General features: G+C 44.1%; 1 protein-coding gene across 2 annotated transcripts; it reads right to left on the minus strand.

Annotated features, from left to right (window-relative positions):
* Positions 1–314: 314 nt before the first annotated feature.
* ccdc57 (coiled-coil domain containing 57) lies at positions 315–21071 on the minus strand. Of its 2 annotated transcripts, XM_020046549.2 has the most exons (21): positions 20984–21071; positions 20421–20682; positions 20040–20183; positions 18472–18580; positions 16763–16864; positions 16182–16339; positions 16017–16091; positions 15711–15911; positions 14908–15066; positions 14622–14784; positions 14382–14492; positions 10166–10421; positions 9796–9999; positions 5595–5695; positions 5269–5469; positions 5028–5084; positions 4525–4792; positions 3646–3797; positions 3397–3522; positions 2540–2753; positions 315–1073 (listed from the first exon to the last, which is right to left on the minus strand). In XM_020046549.2, exons 2-21 carry the CDS (start codon positions 20678–20680, stop codon positions 883–885), a joined length of 3252 nt encoding a protein of 1083 aa, XP_019902108.2. In that variant the 5' UTR covers positions 20681–20682; positions 20984–21071; the 3' UTR covers positions 315–882. The 2 variants fall into 2 exon arrangements, with proteins under 2 accessions (XP_019902108.2, XP_019902107.2); XM_020046548.2 differs by having other exon boundaries at positions 20421–21064.
* Positions 21072–21198: the final 127 nt, after the last annotated feature.

Below are 21198 nucleotides of genomic sequence, written 5' to 3' on the forward strand. Positions count from 1 at the left end.
TAACATACCAATCAGAGTGCAGGGGTGTGTGGTCCCCTCCAATCACTGTGGATATGAGGGTGTTGCTAGGAGATAGGGTGACATGATGACAAAGGAAGGAGGAGCTTTTTGGTAGGCCAGGAAGAATGGTGACGTAATCTAAAAGGCTCATCTGACAGTTTCGGTTACTAGAGTTCAACGGTGAAGATATATATAAGAATGTGAAATATTATTATAGTATTTTCAGTACTGTATATGTTGTTATTTTACTGATCTAAATACCAAATAAGATACCAAGAAATATGTACATAATATGTTAACATAAGGTCCCATTTTTTTAGCCAAGGGTGCATTAAGTCTGGTTTGGTTTCACACATTTCAATGTCAATAATGAAAAAATAGAAATGTTATCAATGTTTTATTGGGGAAAATCACATAATGTCTTAGAAAATCAACATCTATCCTTAGTATGTAAATTGTCATGATCGGGTAAAAACAAGCGGGAGCATCATTAAGAGGAAGCACTGTTGGAACACCAACATATCCTCTCCTCCTAAGGTGTAAGGCCACGTGGTTCCCTGGCATGAGCAGTGGGCAGGCAGTAAATGTATCTACCTAGCCTGGGTGCCATTGGTTCTTCTATTTTGTCTTGCTAAGACAAAATACTGGCTAGACTACAGCAGAACCAGCCAGGCACTCCCCACACAAAACGTATAACCTTCTGCACCACATAGTGTTGTAGCACTGTAGCACTCATAGCACTCAAATTCCAATTCATTTCTACCTACTGTTGACATTTGCTGAATAACTCAAGTATTCATATGCAACATTTGAATGTAGGAAGGAAGGAAACAACAAAAAAACAACTGTGGTGAATTCTGTTGGCCAGCCAGAAGGTTTCCATCAGTCTTTGACATTGTAGTTCCTGATCCTGGCCCCCCTTGCAGTAACCTTGGTTTTCCTGGCCATGTTAGTGGGGGGAAGCCTGGTGGGTTTGTTCCTCTCCGGGAACGGTGCTCTGAATCCTGGTATTCCCCTCCCCTGGCCCTCTGTGCTGGGTTCACTCAACTCACGCCTGGCCAGCTCAGCATCACCTTGGTGCACAAACAGATACATCTGATTCATCCCCTGAACATTGTTGTTACATAGTGACAAGGTGTGTTATTGCCAGGGCCCCTCCGAGCCAAACAGACAGGGGACCAAACTCAGTGCTACCTGGTCAAACAGTCCAAGAGTCATTATTTCTGACCTGAGACATCTTTCAAAGTGTTGGTTAATAAAAGCCTTCTGGTCTTGAAATCCAAGCCCTGCAAGGTATGAGGTGGAACATAATGTGCAGAGCAGCAATGAAAAAAAGACTGTTGCCAACACAAAAAAATGTATGGCCAATATTACCAGAGCTATGGATTTCCTTTTTGGCTAGGATTCGTGCACTTCATAAGGCCTACATTAACCAGAATGCAGGCCGTTTCAGTCAAGAGACACTATTTCTTTGGTTTCATAACAAATGACAACATGTCATTTCATACATCAGTCCCCAAGACCACTGTTTAAAGTCTCTGGCAGTGCACACGCAAGATCCATGTGTCTCAGTGCCTTTTTGCTCCCATGTCAGTGTTTCGTCTTATTGTTTGCTCGGCACAATGTGGAAATCCTTGGCAGTCTACTGATGGACTAAGTGTGAGGCAATGTCTCTGTTCTACCTCTGCTTCTAAATCCCATCTAATCTAAGAGATAGACAGCCTCACTTTGCTGGATGACCTTCACTACTGACTGTGACCTGTTGCAGTGGCTGCTGTTGAGGCGAGGCAAGACACACACGCAGAAACACACACACACACACACACACAGTCTGTGCCCAGAGTGCCATCCAGTGTTTATATAACCCACAACCTTTTGACATTATAAACAGGATCATCTCATACAAAGTATTTCACTTTATGACCTGGTTAATACATCCTGATGTCCTGTGGCAACTTGACATATGTTGCTAACCGCTGGGGTGTGGACAGTGGCACCGCAGAGTATTTAGACCTCCTCACTTTCCCCACATGTTGTTTTGTTACAGACTCCTTTTAGAATTGATTCCATTTTATGTTATTTTGCCAATCTACTCACCATACCATGTAAGGACAAAGCAAAAGAAGTTTAAGAAATGTATACTCATTTATTGCTAATAAAAAATGGAAACATTTTCAATAGATTTCTTAAAAGGTGTTTTCAATACATCCTGCGGAGTGTCTGCACTGAATGTGTGTGTGTGTGTGTCTGTGTGTGTGTCTGCACTGAATGTGTCTGTGTGTGTGTCTGTGTGTGTGTGTCTGCACTGAATGTGTCTGTGTGTGTGTCTGTGTGTGTGTGTGTCTGTGTGTCTCTGTGTGTCTGCCTGTGTCTTAAGTGCTAAATGCCCAGCAGAATGCAGAAACACCCATTTTTTTTAAATGGGTATGAGTCACAGAACACTCCCAGAAAGAGAAGGAGCCAGAGGGATGGAAAGAAAGAGAGAGAGCTGACAAGTAATTTCACTCGTATCTTAACTACCTGCTCCAGGTGTGTTTACCTGTTTCAGAGCAGCTCTCCCTGGATGTTAGTATGGAGGGGCTGAGGCCATGATCCAGCATCTGCCACACGTCCCTCAGTGAGCCCTCTGTCTCCACCGATGACTGGAGTGGAGGACCAGACGGGCTAGAGGGAGTTCCTGGCCCGAGGTCCAGCTGCAGGGAGCTCTGTGATGGGCTGAGAGGTACAGGGGAATTCTCCTTAATCCCAGGAACCTGAGGGCACGAGAGAGAGAGCAGATTCTTATAAAAGGGCTGCAGTAATCCACATGTTCAACTCGCCTAATCTGAGAATGCATCCTTGGAGATGTGCTGCACCCAAATGAACGAATAGCAGGAATCAAGGAAACTTCATCATCAGCTGATTATCTGCTCTTCACAAATAAATCTGTTCTCAAAATGTGTCCACAAGGGCAGAGCTGTGGTCCAGTGGAAACACGCAATTCCATGCAGATATATGGCTCCCTGCTGGAGACCAGGGTTCAATACCCGTCACCCCTTTACCTGTCTCCCTTGTATTCCTACTGGCAATAAAAAGCCTTTTAAAAACAATTAAAATAAGTGCGGAGATAGTGTCCTTCAAAACAAAACAAAAAACAATGTAGCCAACACTTATTATTTTCAAATGCAAGTTAGTCAATGTTTTTGGTTTTACTTTACAACGTAAGTGCAAATAAGTAATCATTTTTGCCCAGAAATAAGTTGGATTTCAGTGCCATGTTTTCTCTGGTTAATAAACCTTTATGGCGAGACATCAATTCTGCATGTTGATCAAATAAGTTGAGAAACCAAAGAGTTACAGCACCAGTCCTCAGTTGGAGTACTATTAGTCAATGTGGACAGACATCACTGCTGTTACCTCATGTGAGTTAGTGTCCTTGTGTACCCGGCTCCAGGGGTTAGTGACTCCATCTCTGTCTGAGAGGACAGTTCTCACCAGGACAGGAGCCCCCTTCGTCTGATCTCTCTGGGCATACTGCAGCTCCTGGAGACAAGGATGGTTTACCTTCTGATGGTCACACAAAGCACTTTGCTACAATGTAGTCCTAACCTGAGGTATGGCTGTCTCATGGAATAGGGGTTGTAAGTCAGGGGTGAGAGGTCAGACCTGTTTGGTGAGCTGGTACTGCAGTTGTTCTAGGGCAGAGAGTCGACCTGGTTGGTTCTGCTTGCCCGGTTGGGCCTGGGTGTTTCTGGTGGAGTCTCTCTCTGGCTCCATAGACTCTGGGGCCAGGGAGGGTGTGGTAGCAGATTGAACAACTGAGAAAGAGAGAAAGTGTGGGGAAAAAAGAGTACACAGAGATGCATGTGTCTTTCTCTGTCTCTGTTTGTCTGCCTGTGTCAGTGAGTGTGTGTGTGTGTGTCTGTCTGTCTGTCTGTCTGTGTATGTTTTTCTGTCTGTGTCTGTTTGTCTGTCTGTGTGTGTGTGTGTGTTTGTCGGTCTGTGTGTTTGTGTCTGTGTTTTTGTGTGTGTGAGCAGAGGCGTTCACAGTGTTAGTGTTTTTCCTCAGGTTTCTAAGGCTTCATGTGATCCCTGCTGAAACCCCTATAATCCTGCATGGCTGAGGGGATCAGGATGCCCGTCAGGGCAGAAGAGCAACACACCAGAGAATACTTCCTGTCTCTCCCGTCAACACTATCCAACAGCCAGACCAATCACAACACAGCTGGCCCACACCCAACCAATCACGACAGACTTCACAGCTAGACCTCTTTGTTTATACTGTCTCTGAAAAGCCAGCTTGACCAATTGAATGCGTCTACATTATGCTGTTGTCATAACATGACCAGACGAATCAGAGTACATTAGACTGTTATAACTTCACATTGTTAAAATACTTCAGTTTGGAGGGATAAAGCTGTAATGATGTAGCACTGACTATGTGGTAATCATACAGACAGCGTCGTAACGTCTCATTTTCTGGTGTGGTTTAAGCAGTAAAGGTTTTCAGTGGTGTTAGTATACGATTCCACTGTGAAGTCCCACCTTCCAGCCCGGCATCAGCCAGCTGAGCCCGGAGCCTGTTGCCCATCTCAATCAGCTGCTGTTTGTCCCTGGTCAGACGGCCGATACAGCGCACAGCTTGCCTCAGCTTGGACTGAAGGATATGGCCACTGAGAGGAGCACCCAGGTTACCCCCATTTACCCCTCCCTCAGGCCCGTACCCCCCCCACCCACCGGGCCTTAGGCCCGCCGTCAGCTGGTGTTGCCTCAAACAGAGGTTCTCCTCCCGGAGGTGTCTCACCATCTTACTCTGAAGGAAGGAAGGAAGAGGGGGATGGAGATGATAAGTAGGTATTTATGAACTGAGGACGCCAGGGTACCAGATATCTGATAATACAGGCAAAAAGAAGTAGTCCTTTATAGACCTGCTCTATGTGAAATGTTGTAGATGATTTAATGATTCTGGATGGTAACAACAGAACACAGACAAACCATGGACAAGTCTCACTGACACTGGGTCTGTCATCCATTCTGAGGTTGTTTACCTCTTCACAGATAATGGGCTCAGTCCTGCTGGCGATGTTCAGCTTCAGTGCAGACACCTGGTCACAACAACAGTTCTGGTCACAGCAGTGTAAAGTCACTTATGAATAACTTAACCACAAATGTAATTATAAAAGGGGCAAAAAAAATGTACTGCTATTTCCATGCATTGTCTAAACGCTGTTGGTTTAGGGTTCATTAAAAGTCTCATGATCTTCTAGTCAGTCTGTAACTCAGCCATACCTGGTTGCCCAGAGCAACACTTTCCAGGTTGTTTAGGATACTTCCTTTCTGGTACTCCTCTTTCTCCTGCCTCACTTCCTCCAGCTCCATCTCCATGGCAACCAGACGCTGACGGAGGCTTGTCTCCTCAGAGGACCATTTGCGTTTCTGATTGGCAAGCTCCAGACGCAGCTCCTCCCCTTCCATTTGTTTGGTGTGACACTGTGGGGGAGAGATGGAGGGACAGACAGATGTTGAAAAACTGAAAATCCATTGTTGCCTGACTACAACAAATCTTGTTGTTTCATTTCCAGGAGTGCCTGCTTTGGGCTGGAGCAACTCAGCACCTGTTGTGTGAGTGAGGCCAGTGCAGCCTCCAGGTGAGCGACCCTGACCTCCTGTTTCCTCAGAGCTGCAGTGTTGGCCACCTTCTCCACACGCAGACCACCTTTAGAAAACATCGCATTAAGAGTATTATGTTGTTGATGAAAATATCATGTAGACAGTGTTTAAGAGTTTTATGCTCTCGATCATAGACAATGTGTTAAGTTGCACATAAAAAAACAACAACAACTACAACACAGTGAACTCTGAAGCACATAGTTTAGTAGGAAAGAGCCCATCAGGTCTGTATCATCACACAGATAAAAATGAGAAAATGAGTAACATTCACAGCCAAGGGTATAAACTGTATCTAATTTTTCTTCACACGCAATCACATTTCCTGGTCCAAACACTATTACAGAGACAGCAAAGCAATCTATTGGTACAGAACAGAGCCCTCCTGATTCAAGGCTGGTGCCATATCCTCTATCTCTAGTTCTCGGACTTCCGTCCAACTCTGAGGTCAGTAGACAGTCCATCCCACTGAAGGTCAGCCATGTTCACATTGTATCAACGTGGCTATAACAGTCCTAATGATCTAACCAAATACATACATATCTGTTGTTCATGCTGTTGATGAAAACCTTACATAGATGAGAACCTGGATATGGTCTCACTGGGAAGTCATAGTTGTTACTGAAAGTAACACAACTGTATGTTACTTTCAGTAAACCATTGCCAGAAAGACAGATTTTCTGTTCAACCCCCCCCCAAAAAAACTCTTAAAATTTAAAACACCTAAATAATAACATTTATTTGGGTGTTTGGGTTAAAATGTACTTTGGGTTAAAAACCCTTTAATGGCCGTTCGTGTTCAATAAACAAGATTTCAAATAGTAAAATAAATATGTCTGTACCTAGTTGCCTATCCCTTCTTAACACGTGAAAAGTGACCAGTGGCGTTTTTATATGTAAAGAATTGGTGGGGCACAAATCATTTCAACATATAGGATACATACCAGTAAAGCTACAAAACTCCCTCTTGCTACTGATGTGTTTATTTAACACATCAACAAACAGTGTGGCTCCACAAAACACTTTTAACGACAAGTGGCTTGCTTCTAACAGGTGTTGTAGTAATACTGGAGAGAGAGAGACCATCTTGTGTAATTGCTCTCCTTCTCGCTCACACACATGTAAAATTACCACTGTCACAAAGTTCAGAACCAATGTGCCTACAGGGCCATAAGCGAACAGCAATGAGCTCAACACCACTGAAGGCCACAACGAAGCGGAAATACTTTTTAGGGATACAGATCCATTCTATGACAACAACCTTAATAGATAAGCATGGGCACACTGACACTCGTCACCATCTACAGTGGGGAGAACAAGAATTTGATACACTGCCGATTTTGCAGGTTTTCCCACTTACAAAGCATGTAGAAGTCTGTAATTTTGATCACAGGTACTCTTCAACTTTGAGTGAAGGAATCTAAAATCCAGATAATCACATTGTATGATTTTTAAGTAATTAATTTGCATTTTATTGCATGACATAAGTATTTGATACATCAAAAAAGCCAAACTTAATATTTGGTACAGAAACCTTTGTTTGCAATTACAGAGATCATACGTTTCCTGTAGTTCTTGACCAGGTTTGCACACACTGCAGCAGGGATTTTGGCCCACTCCTCCATACAGACCTTCTCCATATCCTTTAGGTTTCGGGGCCGTCGCTGGGCAATACAGACTTTCAGCTCCCTCCAAAGATTTTCTATTGGGTTCAGGTCTGGAGACTGGCTAGGCCACTCCAGGACCTTGAGATGCTTCTTCGCGATACATGGCCCCATCCATCCTCCCCTCAATACAGTGCAGTCGTCATGTCCCCTTTGCAGAAAAGCATCCCCAAAGAATGATGTTTCCACCTCCATGCTTCACGGTTGGGATGGTGTGCTTGACCTTCTTGGATCCTTCTTGACCTTGCGTGCGCTGCAGGATTTTAATTCATGACAGCGTAGTGTGTTACTAATGGTTTTCTTTGAAACTGTGGTCCCAGCTCTCTTCAGGTCATTGACCAGGTCCTGCCGTGTAATTCTGGGCTGATCACTCACCTTCCTCATGATCATTGATGCCCCACAAGTTGAGATCTTACATGGAGCCCCAGACCGAGGGAGATTGACCATCATCTTGAACTTCTTCCATTTTCTAATAACTGCGCCAACAGTTGTTGCCTTCTCACCAAGCTGCTTGCCTATTGTCCAGTAGCCCATCCCAGCCTTGTGCAGGTCTACAATTTTATCCCTGATGTCCTTACACATCTCTCTGTTCTTGGCCATTGTGGAGAGGTTGGAGTCTGTTTGATTGAGTGTGTGGACAGGTGTCTTTTATACAGGTAACGAGTTCAATCAGGTACAGTTAATACAGGTAATGAGTAGAGAACAGGAGGGCTTCTTAAAGAAAAACTAACAGGTCTGTGAGAGCCGGAATTCTTACTGGTTGGTAGGTGATCAAATACATATGGCATGCAATAAAATGCAAATTAATTATTTAGAAATCATACAACATGGCCAATGCGTTGTGTCACGACTGTCCCATGGTATTGCGAGTGAAGGTTTTTACCCTCTTCAAGGTGGAAAGTTATTCTCTGACTCAGATGTTGTCATAGGTGTTGTTATAATTTTCAGCAGAGTGACGGTCTCTGCAAAAGTCTCCTCCAGGTTGTTCTAATGGATGGATCTTAATAGAGACTGGGCCGTCTTACCAATGTGAAGCTCAGTGTGGCGGTACAGAGTGGTCAGCTCAGACTTAAACTTTTCCTCGTTTCCTAGAGGCCATAGTATCACAGCACACTCAAGCTCAGATGTAGGGAATGACAGGACAAATTGTGGGAAGAGCGAGCTGTCAACCAGCTTGGCAGCGATCATGTGGTCACTTTGTGAAAACCTCTGCTCCACCTGGGAGATGACTGTGTCGCATGCTTCCTTCACCATCGGCGCTGTGTTGGTTACTCGTCGGCCTGGCTCGTCTGTTCCATCGTGAACAGTACCTGCCCGTTTGCTTCCGCATATTCTGGACATTCTCCTTGAAACAGGTGAGCGCACTGCTAATCCCAGAAAAAATCCAGCAGCTGCAGAAAGGCTCGGTCCCCAAGTTTTTTTGACAGGCCGTATGCCTCACTTATGGTGGCCTCATCCCATCCTGGTTGTGTGAGAATGTCCTCCATACTCAGGAGCAGCGCAGCACGGTTTTCCCAAACTGCATTGACAGTTCTACTTTTAAAGTTCCATCGTACAGCGGGTGGCCTTGGAATGTGTCTCTGTGTTGCCTCAGCAAGTGCCGCAACACGTTTTGGAGCGCCAGAGAAAAAGGTGGCAAAAGCAGTTAGATCTGCAAGAAACACCTTCAGGATGCTCATCCTTGCTGAACCAAGTTTCTGCAAGGTCAGCGTCTGTACCCCTCGGACTATTCCACTCATTACAACCACACCATCCTAAGTCTGAGCAATCAGCTCAAAAACCACTCCACGTTAAACCCGCGGTTACTTTAACCAGCAGTTTGAGTGATGACAATGTCCCGTGGCTGATGGGCACCAAGTCGCTTTACTTCAAGTTCCTCCTCCAAATTAAGGGTTTCAAACCGGTGCTCGAGTATGAAATCCACTTTATTAATTTTCTCAAGTTATCTGGTGTTTGTGAAGCTGACAAGCTAGCTAAGACAATCTACCCTCCTCGCTCTTCTTGCCGACTAATGTTGGCGCCAGACATACGATAAGATCCTGTAGTGGGGCTACCGGCTGTCAGCCCCACTTGGCATCAAATTTGTGTGATCTACATTGATCACACTAACATTCTGAGCATGCGTATTAATATTTTTACACGTACGATGTACATTGCATTGTGAGACAGGGGCTAACCTCACATTCACGCTTACTACTGCGAGCTCGAATCGGCAGAACTCAGTCTGAAGCAGCAAGGCAGGGACCAATGAACATGAAATAAAATCCTAACACAAATGATATGCAATTTAGGAATATGCTATATTCATAGATAATAAATTATAGGAAGTAATTTTCGAGAAATAAAAATAACATAATTTTGATGCAGTTCTTTCTGTTGATACCTTGCTGTGCCCCACCTGTCCCTAGACCATTCGCTCCTGCAAGTGACACTGAGACGTTCTAAAAGCACCATTTCTTTATACTTTTGGAACACATCCTCATACCAATGGTTTCGTTGAGGTAGCGGATGTGGTTCTGGAGGTATGCGTTGTCGGGGGCGACGGGGGCGAGTGTAGGGGCCGGGGTAACGGTGGTGGTGTTGAGGAGTCGGGTAGCGTCCTCTAGCTGGTCCTCTAAACACCTACACCTGGCCTTCAACACTGCTACCTCCTCCTCTAGAGCCTGGGCGTAGTCTGGGGTACCTGCCACTGATAAACACACACAAACACAACACTGTTTGCAGTGCAGGTGGAGAGGGGGAGCTGGTGTGAGCGAACAGTGTGAGATGCTGCTGATGACATCTTTTGAGTTGGTGCTTTAGTTAACTTTCAATAGGTTGGGTTTGAGGTGAGTGCATAAACAGGGTTTATATACTTGCTAGGCTGGGCACTGGACCACTGTCTGTGAGTTGGGCTGAGCTCTGTGCTGGAGGCTGAGGTAACTGTCCTTTAGGGAGCTGGGTGGAGGTGTCAGAGGGCACTGGAGGATGATAAGCCTGGCTGAGCTCCTCCATGTCCTTCCTCATCTGGGCTATGACAGACCTCAGACCGTTGTTCTGCTGCTGCAGTCGACTGATCTCATCAGATGGGAGCTCCCCTAGGTTTCCGCCATCACCACCACACCTCTGGATCTGCAGATACACACACACACACACACACACACACACACAAACACACACACACACACACAATAAGTGTCTATGAGCAGTTTCGATCAATGACCACTAGATGGAGGTAAGTTGTTAATTGTAGTAGATGAGGCCTAAAATTTGCCTACAGCTAGAGTTTATCGACAAATAACAAAAAGGTAAGATAGAATTTAGTTTCTGATTATAGTTGATAGGTGATCATAGCAGTTGTATAAATTCTTATTTTTACTCAAAACCTGTGACATGAAAAAGACATCCAAAATTTAAATGAATCATGAGACTAACCTTGACACATGGTTCTAAAAGTGCCCTTGAGAAACCTACATGAAAATATGACAACCAATTTGGCATTAGATTTGACTAGCTGAGTGAAAACTGATACTCAAATTCTGCTGGTTCAAAATCAGGTCATGAACTTTTCATGAAGTCATAAACATTTGACCTTTGGCCCTGTGCCAACAGGGTGACCCGTTTTAGTTGGTCCATTCACACACCCTAAATACTGATCCAGAGTCAGATATTGTGAGTTAAGAATAGGATAAGTAGTTCCTATATCTGTCCTTAGACACTAAATCTTCCTACATTGCCACCCACAAAACCTTTGCAGCAACATGCAACACGCGCGTGGTAAAGATTTACCCAGGGCCAACATTTGGTTAGTACTAAAATACGGAGATAGCAGCATCATTTCATACACAGACGTGGAGTCAAAATGAGTCTTCACCCGATCAAAATCTGGAAAACATCATTTAGTCCTATAGGCCTAAAATAAGAGCCTACAACAGCCACAGATAATCAAACAAGATTCGTCAGAATCTCCCAGTGCATCTATGTATGTGAATCTCTTGACAGACAGGTGATGATGCATGTAGTGTAGTGTGACTAGCTTCCTAAATATGGTGTTTAGCTTCATAAACTCAGTAACACCCCCCTGTAGACTCCATGCGTCTTGGTGCGGACGGACTATGTCTTCATCTAACCTTTATTTATACAGGTTGTCTCTTTTTCGAGACAGATGCGTTCACTTCCCAGGGCAGATGTCGGTCAGGGACGGACAACGTCACACCACCCGTGGGTGAGGCCGAGGGGCTTCTCTGGGTGAGGTACACTGGTGCCCAAAGATACCCTGTCATCACCAATTCTGTGTGTTTATGCATTTGAACTTGTACCATACCAGTAAAAGGTTAGTTAAGGCAACTTGACCCATAGATATCTGGGCTCCACAAGCTGACAAAAGATTGCTCCTCTCGGGAATAAAATGAAAGTTCAAACCCAACCCAGTTTGGCATTAGAGCCATGCTCTGTTTTCAGCGTAAGTGCCATAGTGCCAACTGACAGGCATAGTAGTCAGGCAGACAGCCAATACCAAAGGGCAGGAGTAAAAGGGCACCTTCTAAAAAAGGCTGTGGTCAGGACAAGAGTCCCCCTGCAGGATCTGAGCAGCTTCAGAAGGGTGTAGACACAAGTGTGCTTGTGTGTGCGCACGTCCACCCAAATGTGTAGTTCTGAACAATACTGTTTTGGAAAGGGACTAATGAATCTGGGCACTAAAGAGAGCCATGAACATCCAACAAAGAATATAAAATGGAACAGTGAAACTACTAAGTCCAAAGCGAAGTATTTTTTAGGGAGTACAGGAAAAGATGAGGCCTCACAAGTCCTGTATGAGACTGAGGCTGTGAAATTCACCCTGGAACCTCAGTATCGTCAGGCAACTCCAGGGGTCAAGACAATGAGGGTATTATTTACCCAGATGACCTTATATCATTAGTTAGAGCTATTAGAGTCCAGTGTCAACAGTCATATGAAAACAGAGGTGCTGTTAAAAGAGGCTGAGGGCGGGTCATTTAAAGGCTACCACCCCTGGCCTATTCTGAGTTCATTTGTCTGTTTTTGTCCCATATACAGCTTTTGATTTGTGTTGCTCTCTGTAAAACATAAACAAAAAAAACTATTGCCCAATGTTTATGTCATCCCCTTTCAACCCGGGCACGTTTAACCTCTTCCTTGTTTTCAATGGACTTAATTTAGCTTTTACCAGAGATGTTCAAATTTGACCCTGTTGTTGTGACCTTTGACCCTGTTGTTGCCCATGTCATGGGAACATGACAGCTGACTGTTTAATTCCTTGGTTTAAATTTAGACCTGCACTGCTTTCATTTCTTCACATTCACAACGGTAAGTGAACATGCTGCCATAATTATTACTAGTAAATAATGACCTTGTTATGTGTATCTTTTGTGATCGTTGTCAGATATGTTCTGGAAATTGTATGAGCTTGCTAGACTAAGAAATCTATTACACATTCATTCATACAAGTCCTAAGATACATTTGATGCATTTTCAAAAGAAATAATAAAAGAATAGTCACTGGTTTGTTTAAGCCTGGTTGCTGTGTCATTTAAATCAATAGTCCAGTTTACACAGTACCAAACCCACACAATCCCGTGACCTGATCACAGTCAAAACACACCGGGCCTATATTTTGTAGTTAGAATCAAAGCTAGGACGGGTTGTCAGACTCCTGTCACTTGCAGACAAGAGCTAAGGTGGTAACAGAAGTATCTGTGTGGAGATCAATCTTCTGTTATCATAGTTAGAATCAAAATCACGGAAATAAATATCTCCTTCCAGAACTTGGGTGTCACAGAATAAAACAGCTGTCATAAAGGCCTACCAAACAGTGTTACTCTGAACCCATCAAGCCTCGGTGTACTTGTGAGCCATCATTTCTGTAACTATAGAACTAACTAAGAACAGCTCAAGGACAGAACTATATACATTGAAATGGCCTTTCAGTGCCCCCCCCCATCCCGGCCCCCACAACACCAGCCAGCCTCTCACTGTATTTTTACGGCAGTGGTTTGGCTGCTTTCCCTTAGCTCGTTGACAATGTGAAAGAGTACGGCTGGCTGTGGGCTTTTGGTGTGGTATGATGTCAACCAGAAGTGGGGGGTTCATGCCTGACTGTCAGAGAGCTACAGCATCCCTGGGTGAACTATTTAAAGTCCTTCAAAGGCTACCGAGTAATGGCCAACCTTAACCCCAGAGACAGGGTCCTTCCCCAAAATGCAGCTTTCACATCCAATCTTCCTCATCGTTGTAGGGGTATATTCTGCGGCTTTTCAGAATAGCTGTAGGAACAACATTCCTTTGTAGGGTGGCGGGGGTTAGTAATATTGAAAACATTTTCATAAAATGTTATTTCACATTAACCTGATAAAGAGTAGACAGTCTCTTGTGTTCATTGATAAAACATTTAACCAGGGCTCATATTATTTTCCCAAACAGTTTATTTGTTAAGAGAGAGTGGTGAACTGTGCTCTGGCTCGACTATTGTTCTCATGGTCAGTGCAATGAGTGGTTGTTGTTATCTCCTATTGAGGACAGAAGGACCTGTTGCTTGTCCTTGACTCACTTGGCAAAATCTTGGGAGGATGAGTGAGCCCACAGATAAGGAAATCCTTCCATTTCAAAGAATATGCTGAGTTATGATGAGTAGTGGCTGGGGGAGAGAATCCCAAAGGGTTGTGAAAAACATTGATGGAAGATTAGAGAAGGATCCATCCAGAAATTAGCATAATGGGAGGACCTAATATTGTATTACCATACTGGATAAAAATTTGTGTTTAAGGTTTGGAAATCGGTTGTTCTGCAGACCAACATGGCTTGGTTGCTCTGCAGATCGGCACAGCTTTATGAATTCGAAGGCTCCTGAGTCTTTGCATCTTTTTTGTCTGGAAATCTGAAGGGTTTTCCACGACTACAGACACAAAGATAGATATCACGTCACGACTTTCCCTTGATATCCCTTCCGCTTTTCCAATAACTGCCGCGTCATACTTTTGGAAACCATTAGAACACAACTGTAACCCTTTCCCGAGTAGCGCTCTGACATGATAGGGTAATACTTCCCTCTCCTTGTTTCGGTTGGTGTCTCACCTGTTCCTTGACTGGCCGACCCAGGGCTTTGTTTCTCTCCATGGTAACAGTGTGTAATAGTATGGACATATCCTGTAGTTCTCTCTGCTTCTCTCTCAGCTCAGCAGTAGCCTGAAGACAATAGGAAAATGGGTGCATCGTTATCTGCAAGTCAAACTTTAGTGTTTCTACGAAACCTGTATTGAATCTACACACCCGTATGAGTTCACCTGTAAATGTGTAGGTCTGTAGGGGACTAACCTGGTCTCTGGCCTGGGTCAGACCCTGTATTAAGGCTTCACTGTTCAGGTAGTGTTCAGCCTTGCTGTCTTCACAGCGTCTCTGCCATTCTATCTCCACCTGGACTCTTCTCTGCTCCAGAGCCTTCTCTCGCTCTAAACTCTCACTCAACTGCTGCTTGTACCTGAAACATACACACAAACAAGCATGTGCTCACACACACACACACACACACATTCATTATAGATGGGATAAATACATGCTGCTTCAGTTTGTAACACACACACACATAGAAATACCCACAGACCTCTCCGTTTCCCCCCTACTCCTATCTAATTCAGTCCGTAGTTTGCTCTCTCTCTCTTGCAGGGCCATCAGCTCGGTGTCCTTGACAACTGTCTCCTTAGAGACCTGAGAGATGTACGTGTCCCAGCCACAGCGAGTCGTCTCCAGCTCCGTACGAAGCCTTCATCACATAAAACACAGGTTAAAGTTGGAACACAAACACCACTAAGATGTTCACTTCCTTTCCTAAAGATGACCTTTACACCCTGGGGGTGTCGGCAGTGTTTTTCCTCTGTACAGTTTTACTGTATTATTACTTGCATTATTATCCTTATGAGTCATATGTGGAACACTGTGTGATACTGAGATATCATGTCTCACTGTTATCCCGTCTCACTGTAACCCCTGTCTCACTGTTATCCCATATCATGTCTCATTCATATCACGTCTCACTGTTATCATATCTCTGTTATCATGTCTCACTGCTATTATGTCTCAATGTTATTATGTCTCATTGTTCTGTGTGTGCCCTGCCATTATAAGGGACAATCTGGGCCCATCTATAACTCTTCTCTTCCTCCAAAAACAGATTTTTCTTTTCACACATTGTTACATAATCAGCGCTTCCTGGCTGACAGCTTTGGAGTGATGGACGCCCACACGCTCTCTCTCACACTCACTGAGCATGTATATACAATGTGATCATCCAGGGCTGAGGGCCAGAGACACACACAAATACACACCCATGGTAAATACCCAATCCAGAGAGAAACAAGCGCGTGCGTGCGCGCGCGCGCACACACACACACACACACCGCGTCTCACCGATCCATCTGTTCATCTCTCTCTCTCAGCGTGTCCTCATGTTCTCTCTGGGTCCGTCGTGTGTGCGTTGTCATGGCGTCCAGTTGTGACTGTAGCTGAGTGGCGTGACCTTCCGCCTGACGTGATTGTTCCATATGAGCTTCCTGTAATGCATCCAGCCGAGCCTCTCTCTCACGCACTGCCCGGTCCAAGTCCTCATGTCTACAGATCAGAATACGAAGTCACGCTACCATTCGTCTTAAGTATTAGGACTGCTGCTAATATACTGGATCTCTGTCTGTCCAGCATGTGTATAGTGGGACTCACTTCTTCTTATAGACTTCCTCCTCCCTCTTCCTCTTAGTCTGCAGGGCTTTTAATTGATCCTCAAGCTCTTTGATCCTGAAAAAAGAAAATAACATCTTATCTGAGGAAATACAAATGATGTGCAGTGAGGTTGGCTTGAAGTCAAGTTGAGACACCCACACAGACCTTGAGTCCTTGACAGCTGCGATGTCCTTGATCTCCCAGTCTCTGTGCTGTAGCTGTGAGAGTGTGTGCTGACGGAGCTCCTCCGAGGCGTTCAGGTCTTCTACAGCCTGAGCATGGGCCCTAACCTGGACCTCTGTCTCCTTAGAAACGAGCTTCACCTGGGGACAGAGAAACGCACATAGACAGTGGTAAGGACCTATCATTCCCTCATTAATCCGTTTTATCTTGGAGTAGACACTCTCACTAGCGACGGTTGGGATGACTCATATCCCACAGACCCCACTGTAATAGCTGCGGGGCAGGCGGGTTTAGGGTCATAACATATTGTTGGGATGAAGAGCGTGTGGGTTGCGGGCGTGTGGAATGTTCAATCACATTGCTAGGCCTAACAATATTATTTGCAATGATCTGCTGCTTCTGAGAGAACCAGGCAATAGTTTGCCTTTCGGATTGGGGTACATTTCAGCTGCCAGCAGTCCGAATTTCACTGAAACCATATAGTCAGGGTGTTATTAGGAATTATGGACATGTGGAAAATCGGACCCTTGCATCACTAAATCTCACCCAGTCCTGGTCCTTACCCTGAGTTCATGAGAAAGGACCACGGCCCTCATCTCATCCATCCTCAGATTGAATTCATGCTCTCTCCGTCTCAGTTCGTTATCAAAGTCGGTCATCATCTCCTGAATGGGAGGGAGAGAAAATACTTAAAATACCTAAAAGCATGCTTCATATTCAGCCGGATCCCCCATTCCAAATCCAGATTTCCAAATCTGGGTTAGGAGGATGCTAATTTGAGAGTAATCCTGTTAAAATGTATAAAATAAACACACTTATTTGCCCCCACAGGTGTTAAGGAAATTGTGACTTTGTGGGGAAATTTCACTGATTCTTCTGAGAAAAAAGCTTATCTTGCGATAAGAGGTTAGGTTCAAGGTAAAGGTTAAAAGTGAAACTGTTCTAAAGGTAATTTAGGTCTGTCTGGCCACAACACTTTTCTAACGGTAATTAAGCTCTGTAGTTACAACACTTCTAAAGGTTATTTAGGTTTGTCTGGCTACAACACTGTTCTAAAGGTTATTCAGTTCTACCTGGGCATGGCGCTGTTCGAATGGTTATTTAGGTTTGTCTGGCTACAACACTGTTCAAAAGGTTATTCAGTTCTACCTGGGCATGGCACTGTTCGAATGGTTATTTAGGTTTGTCTGGCTACAACACTGTTCTAAAGGTTATTCAGTTCTACCTGGGCATGGCACTGTTCGAATGGTTATTTAGGTTTGTCTGGCTACAACACTGTTCTAAAGGTTATTCAGTTCTACCTGGGCATGGCGCTGTTCGAATGGTTATTTAGGTTTGTCTGGCTACAACACTGTTCTAAAGGTTATTCAGTTCTACCTGGGCATGGCGCTGTTCGAATGGTTATTTAGGTTTGACTGGATACAACACCGTTCTAAAGGTTATTTTGGTCTATGTTCAATTGAAGCAGCCCAACCTGTCTGCGCTCAAAAGTGCACTGTCCTTTAGACATTTAGTGGTGTGAAGGAGAGAAGAATGTCCTTCTATTGTTCAAATCATGCCGTGACGCCAAGATGCTGCTGCAATTCTACACATTTATATGGAACTTGACTCACAATGCTGTACCATGTGCCTCTACGTCATTGGTGAATTCACTTTAATTGTAAACATTACGATGTGGCGTAGGACAAGTAAAAAATGCGGGATAGATGAATTGATCCTTTGTCCAGGCTGTGAATGTAAAGTCCTCTCCGCACTGGTGTGAATATGTTTTCCAGAGGGGCAAGCGAACAATTCATGACACACCTTCCAACTTCCCAAAAGAAACACTGCAAATGTTGCAATGAGCAAGGTACAACAGCTCTCACACAGTCACTCACAGTCTCTGCACATGTGCAGTTCTGCTTCACTCTGAAAATGTCAGAGAGATATTAGCGCTGTGCATCAACCACCTCAGCTGTTTGTGGAAATTGACCCACAATGTTGTTTACTACATGTATCAATGTCAAATCACTGAAAGCACCATAAGCTAATTTACCAGCTATAATTCTAAACATCCTGACGTGGCTTATGACCTGTGACTAAGGAGGGAAGACTGTTCCTTTGTCCAGGCTGAGGAAGGATCTCTCCCAAGTGGTCTGACTGCCTGAGGAATAGTTGAAAAATACACGACATTCTTCAGTTAAACTACAGAGCAGCCGGCTACTACACTCTCCAACTTACCTTGCCACCTGTGTGCGTGTGTGTGTGTATGTATGAGTGTGTATGTGTGTACCTGCTTCTGTAGAGCCAGCTCTCCCTCTACCTCCTGGACCCGGCGTTGAAGGTTTCGTTTCATCTGTTCATACTCCTCTCTCTGCTTCTCAATGTCACCAGCATATGCGCTGGTGTGCGCGTACACACACACACACACACACACACGATGCTGAAAACATCTTGATGCATAAAAATACACACATGCCAGATGAATGACGTTTCAATGTGTCCCCATCCCACTACTGATATGCAAAAAATACAATATAAATCATGTTGTAACCTTTTCACATTAGCCCAGAGACTGCCTTGTTAAATCGTGTTTATTTTCTTCAAATGTCTACTATAACTGTTTTCTCAATAGCTGGCAATGTTAGCTTTTTTTGGTGATAGACATTATTAATGCTGATTTTTTTAATGTAATATCTATATAGGCGTACAGAGGCCCATTATCATCAACCATCAGTCCTGTGTTCCAATGGCACATTTTATTTGTTAATCCAAGTTTATCACTTTAAAAGGCTAATTGATTGTTAGAAAACCCTTTCGCAATTATGTTAGCACAACTGAAAACTGATGTGCTGATTTAAGAAGCAATAAAACTGGCCTTCTATAGACTACTTGAATTTTTGGAGCTGGGTTCGATTACAGGCTCATGTCCAGAAACAAATAACTTTCTTGTTCTGAAAAATGAAGGCTATTCCATGTGAGAAATTGCCAACAAACTAAAGATCTCGCACAACGCTGTGTACTATTCCCTTCACAGAACAGTGCAATCTGACTCTAACCAGAATAGAAAGAGGAGGACCCAGTGCACAACTGAGCAAGAGGACAAAAACAAGGACAATGGATCTTGAAGAAGGAAGGCTATCACTCCATTTTCCAACGATAATGACCCAAAGCACATCACCAAACTATTTAAGAACTATTTAGGTAAGAAGCACTCTGGTATTCTGTCTATAATGGAGTGGCCAGCACAGTCACCAGATCTCAACACTACTGAGCTGTTGTGGGAGCAACTTGGCCGTATGGCATGTAAGAAGTGTCCATCAAGGCAATCCAACTTGTGGGAGGTGCTTCAGGAAGCATGGGCTGAAATCTCTTCAGATTACCCAGATGTCAGGTCAAGTGCTTTGTCTGCCGTAAGACTTGTGTTGGACCATTCATACTTCAAATAACTTGAACCATGTGGCAGAGCTAATAATAGTTTGAGCCTAAACACTATATCTGAATGACAGTACACACTTTAAAGTAGAACTCATACAGTATAAACTGTACTCAGGATGTATGTAAATCGGCATATTTGTTCACTCCTTGCCTGGCTTCTCTGAATATGACAGATACAGGTGGGCCTGGCGAGTCATAGTGTGGCTAACCGTGGGACATCATCTCATGTGTACAAAAATCCCCAGTAATGTGACGCCCATCCAGTCCTTTGGCATTCATACCTGGAGCTTCTTTAGGGAACGGCTAAGGGTTACTGTAGTAGGCAGTGGCTAAAAGCTATCAGGTTAGTTTTAGATGGGATTAAATTAGGGTAACAATTTCACCTATTGCCAACTCCCCTGCCCTTAACCTCACCCCACTCACCTCTGAAGCCTCTCCAGCTGCAGCCTGTGTTCTGCAGCTCTCTGCTGGCTCCGTCTAATCTCCTCCTCCCTCTCCCCAGCCTCCCTCTCCTTCACCTCCTGCAGCTTGGCCACCTGGATGCGTAACTGACTGACCTCCTCCTGCCTTTAATAAAGAAAAGCTACAATTGCAAAGGCTGGTAGCCAGTCTGGCCTCTTGTATTCCATGTGGCACATGGCATGAATTACAGGAAGACAAATGTAAACTTCACTTCCTGAGAATAAAAAAAGTTTTAAGAATAGTCCTCTTAGTGACAAAAAAAAAGTATTCCAGGGAGTCACTGTATTTATGGTATAACAAATAATACAACTTCCTCTCTCTCTCATACACACAAGCACACACCTGGCAGTCTCTGTGACCAGCGCACGTGCAGACATGGCATCATATCTCTCCAGCTCTCTGTCTCTCTCTTCCAAAACATTCAGGTTGAACCTGAAGTCCTCCTTGAGCTGTTGAAAGCGCTGCTTAAGGAGGTAGAGCTGTTCCTGTGCATCACGAAGGGATGTCTCCTGCTGCTGGAACCGTAGAGTCTGGAGCTCTTTCCATTCTCTCTCCTTACTTGCCAACTGGGCATCCAGGTCTGCTCCATCATTAGCATGCATGGCTAGAAAGCACACCAATCAGAAGTGCCATGTACAGTGTCAATGCATCGTAAAAACACACGGAACATGAAAGAGATGGGGGACGCCAGACAGATAACAGTAAGATATTTCCAAGGTGAGAGCTGCCAGGAAAATTTAGGAACTATACAGTACTAGTTACTGTACTGTAGCTCTTGTTAGCATAAATATTGTGGCTAGCTATAGCTGGTTTGCTAATTATACGTTGACAGTATTCAATTATATTAGCCAACATCACGCAAAGTAATACATTTTGAGCGAACTAGATAGCTATAAATGTATTACCGTGTGCGTTAAATGTTTTGTTTACAAGCTAATTTGAGTTCTCCCGCTCAGTTCCGTGGTTAGACATGTTTCTATGGAAACTCTCGTTGTCCGTCTTTGTAATTAACCCGTGTAGAGAATGTGTTTGCGAAGAACAAAGCGTTAGTGCCTACCACATTAAAATGAAGAAGAAATAGGACAACAATAGGAATAGCCAATTAAAAATATATTTATTT

The sequence above is a fragment of the Esox lucius genome, chromosome 5 (assembly GCF_011004845.1).
Source record: "Esox lucius isolate fEsoLuc1 chromosome 5, fEsoLuc1.pri, whole genome shotgun sequence".
In the NCBI taxonomy this organism is placed as follows: Eukaryota; Metazoa; Chordata; class Actinopteri; order Esociformes; family Esocidae; genus Esox; species Esox lucius.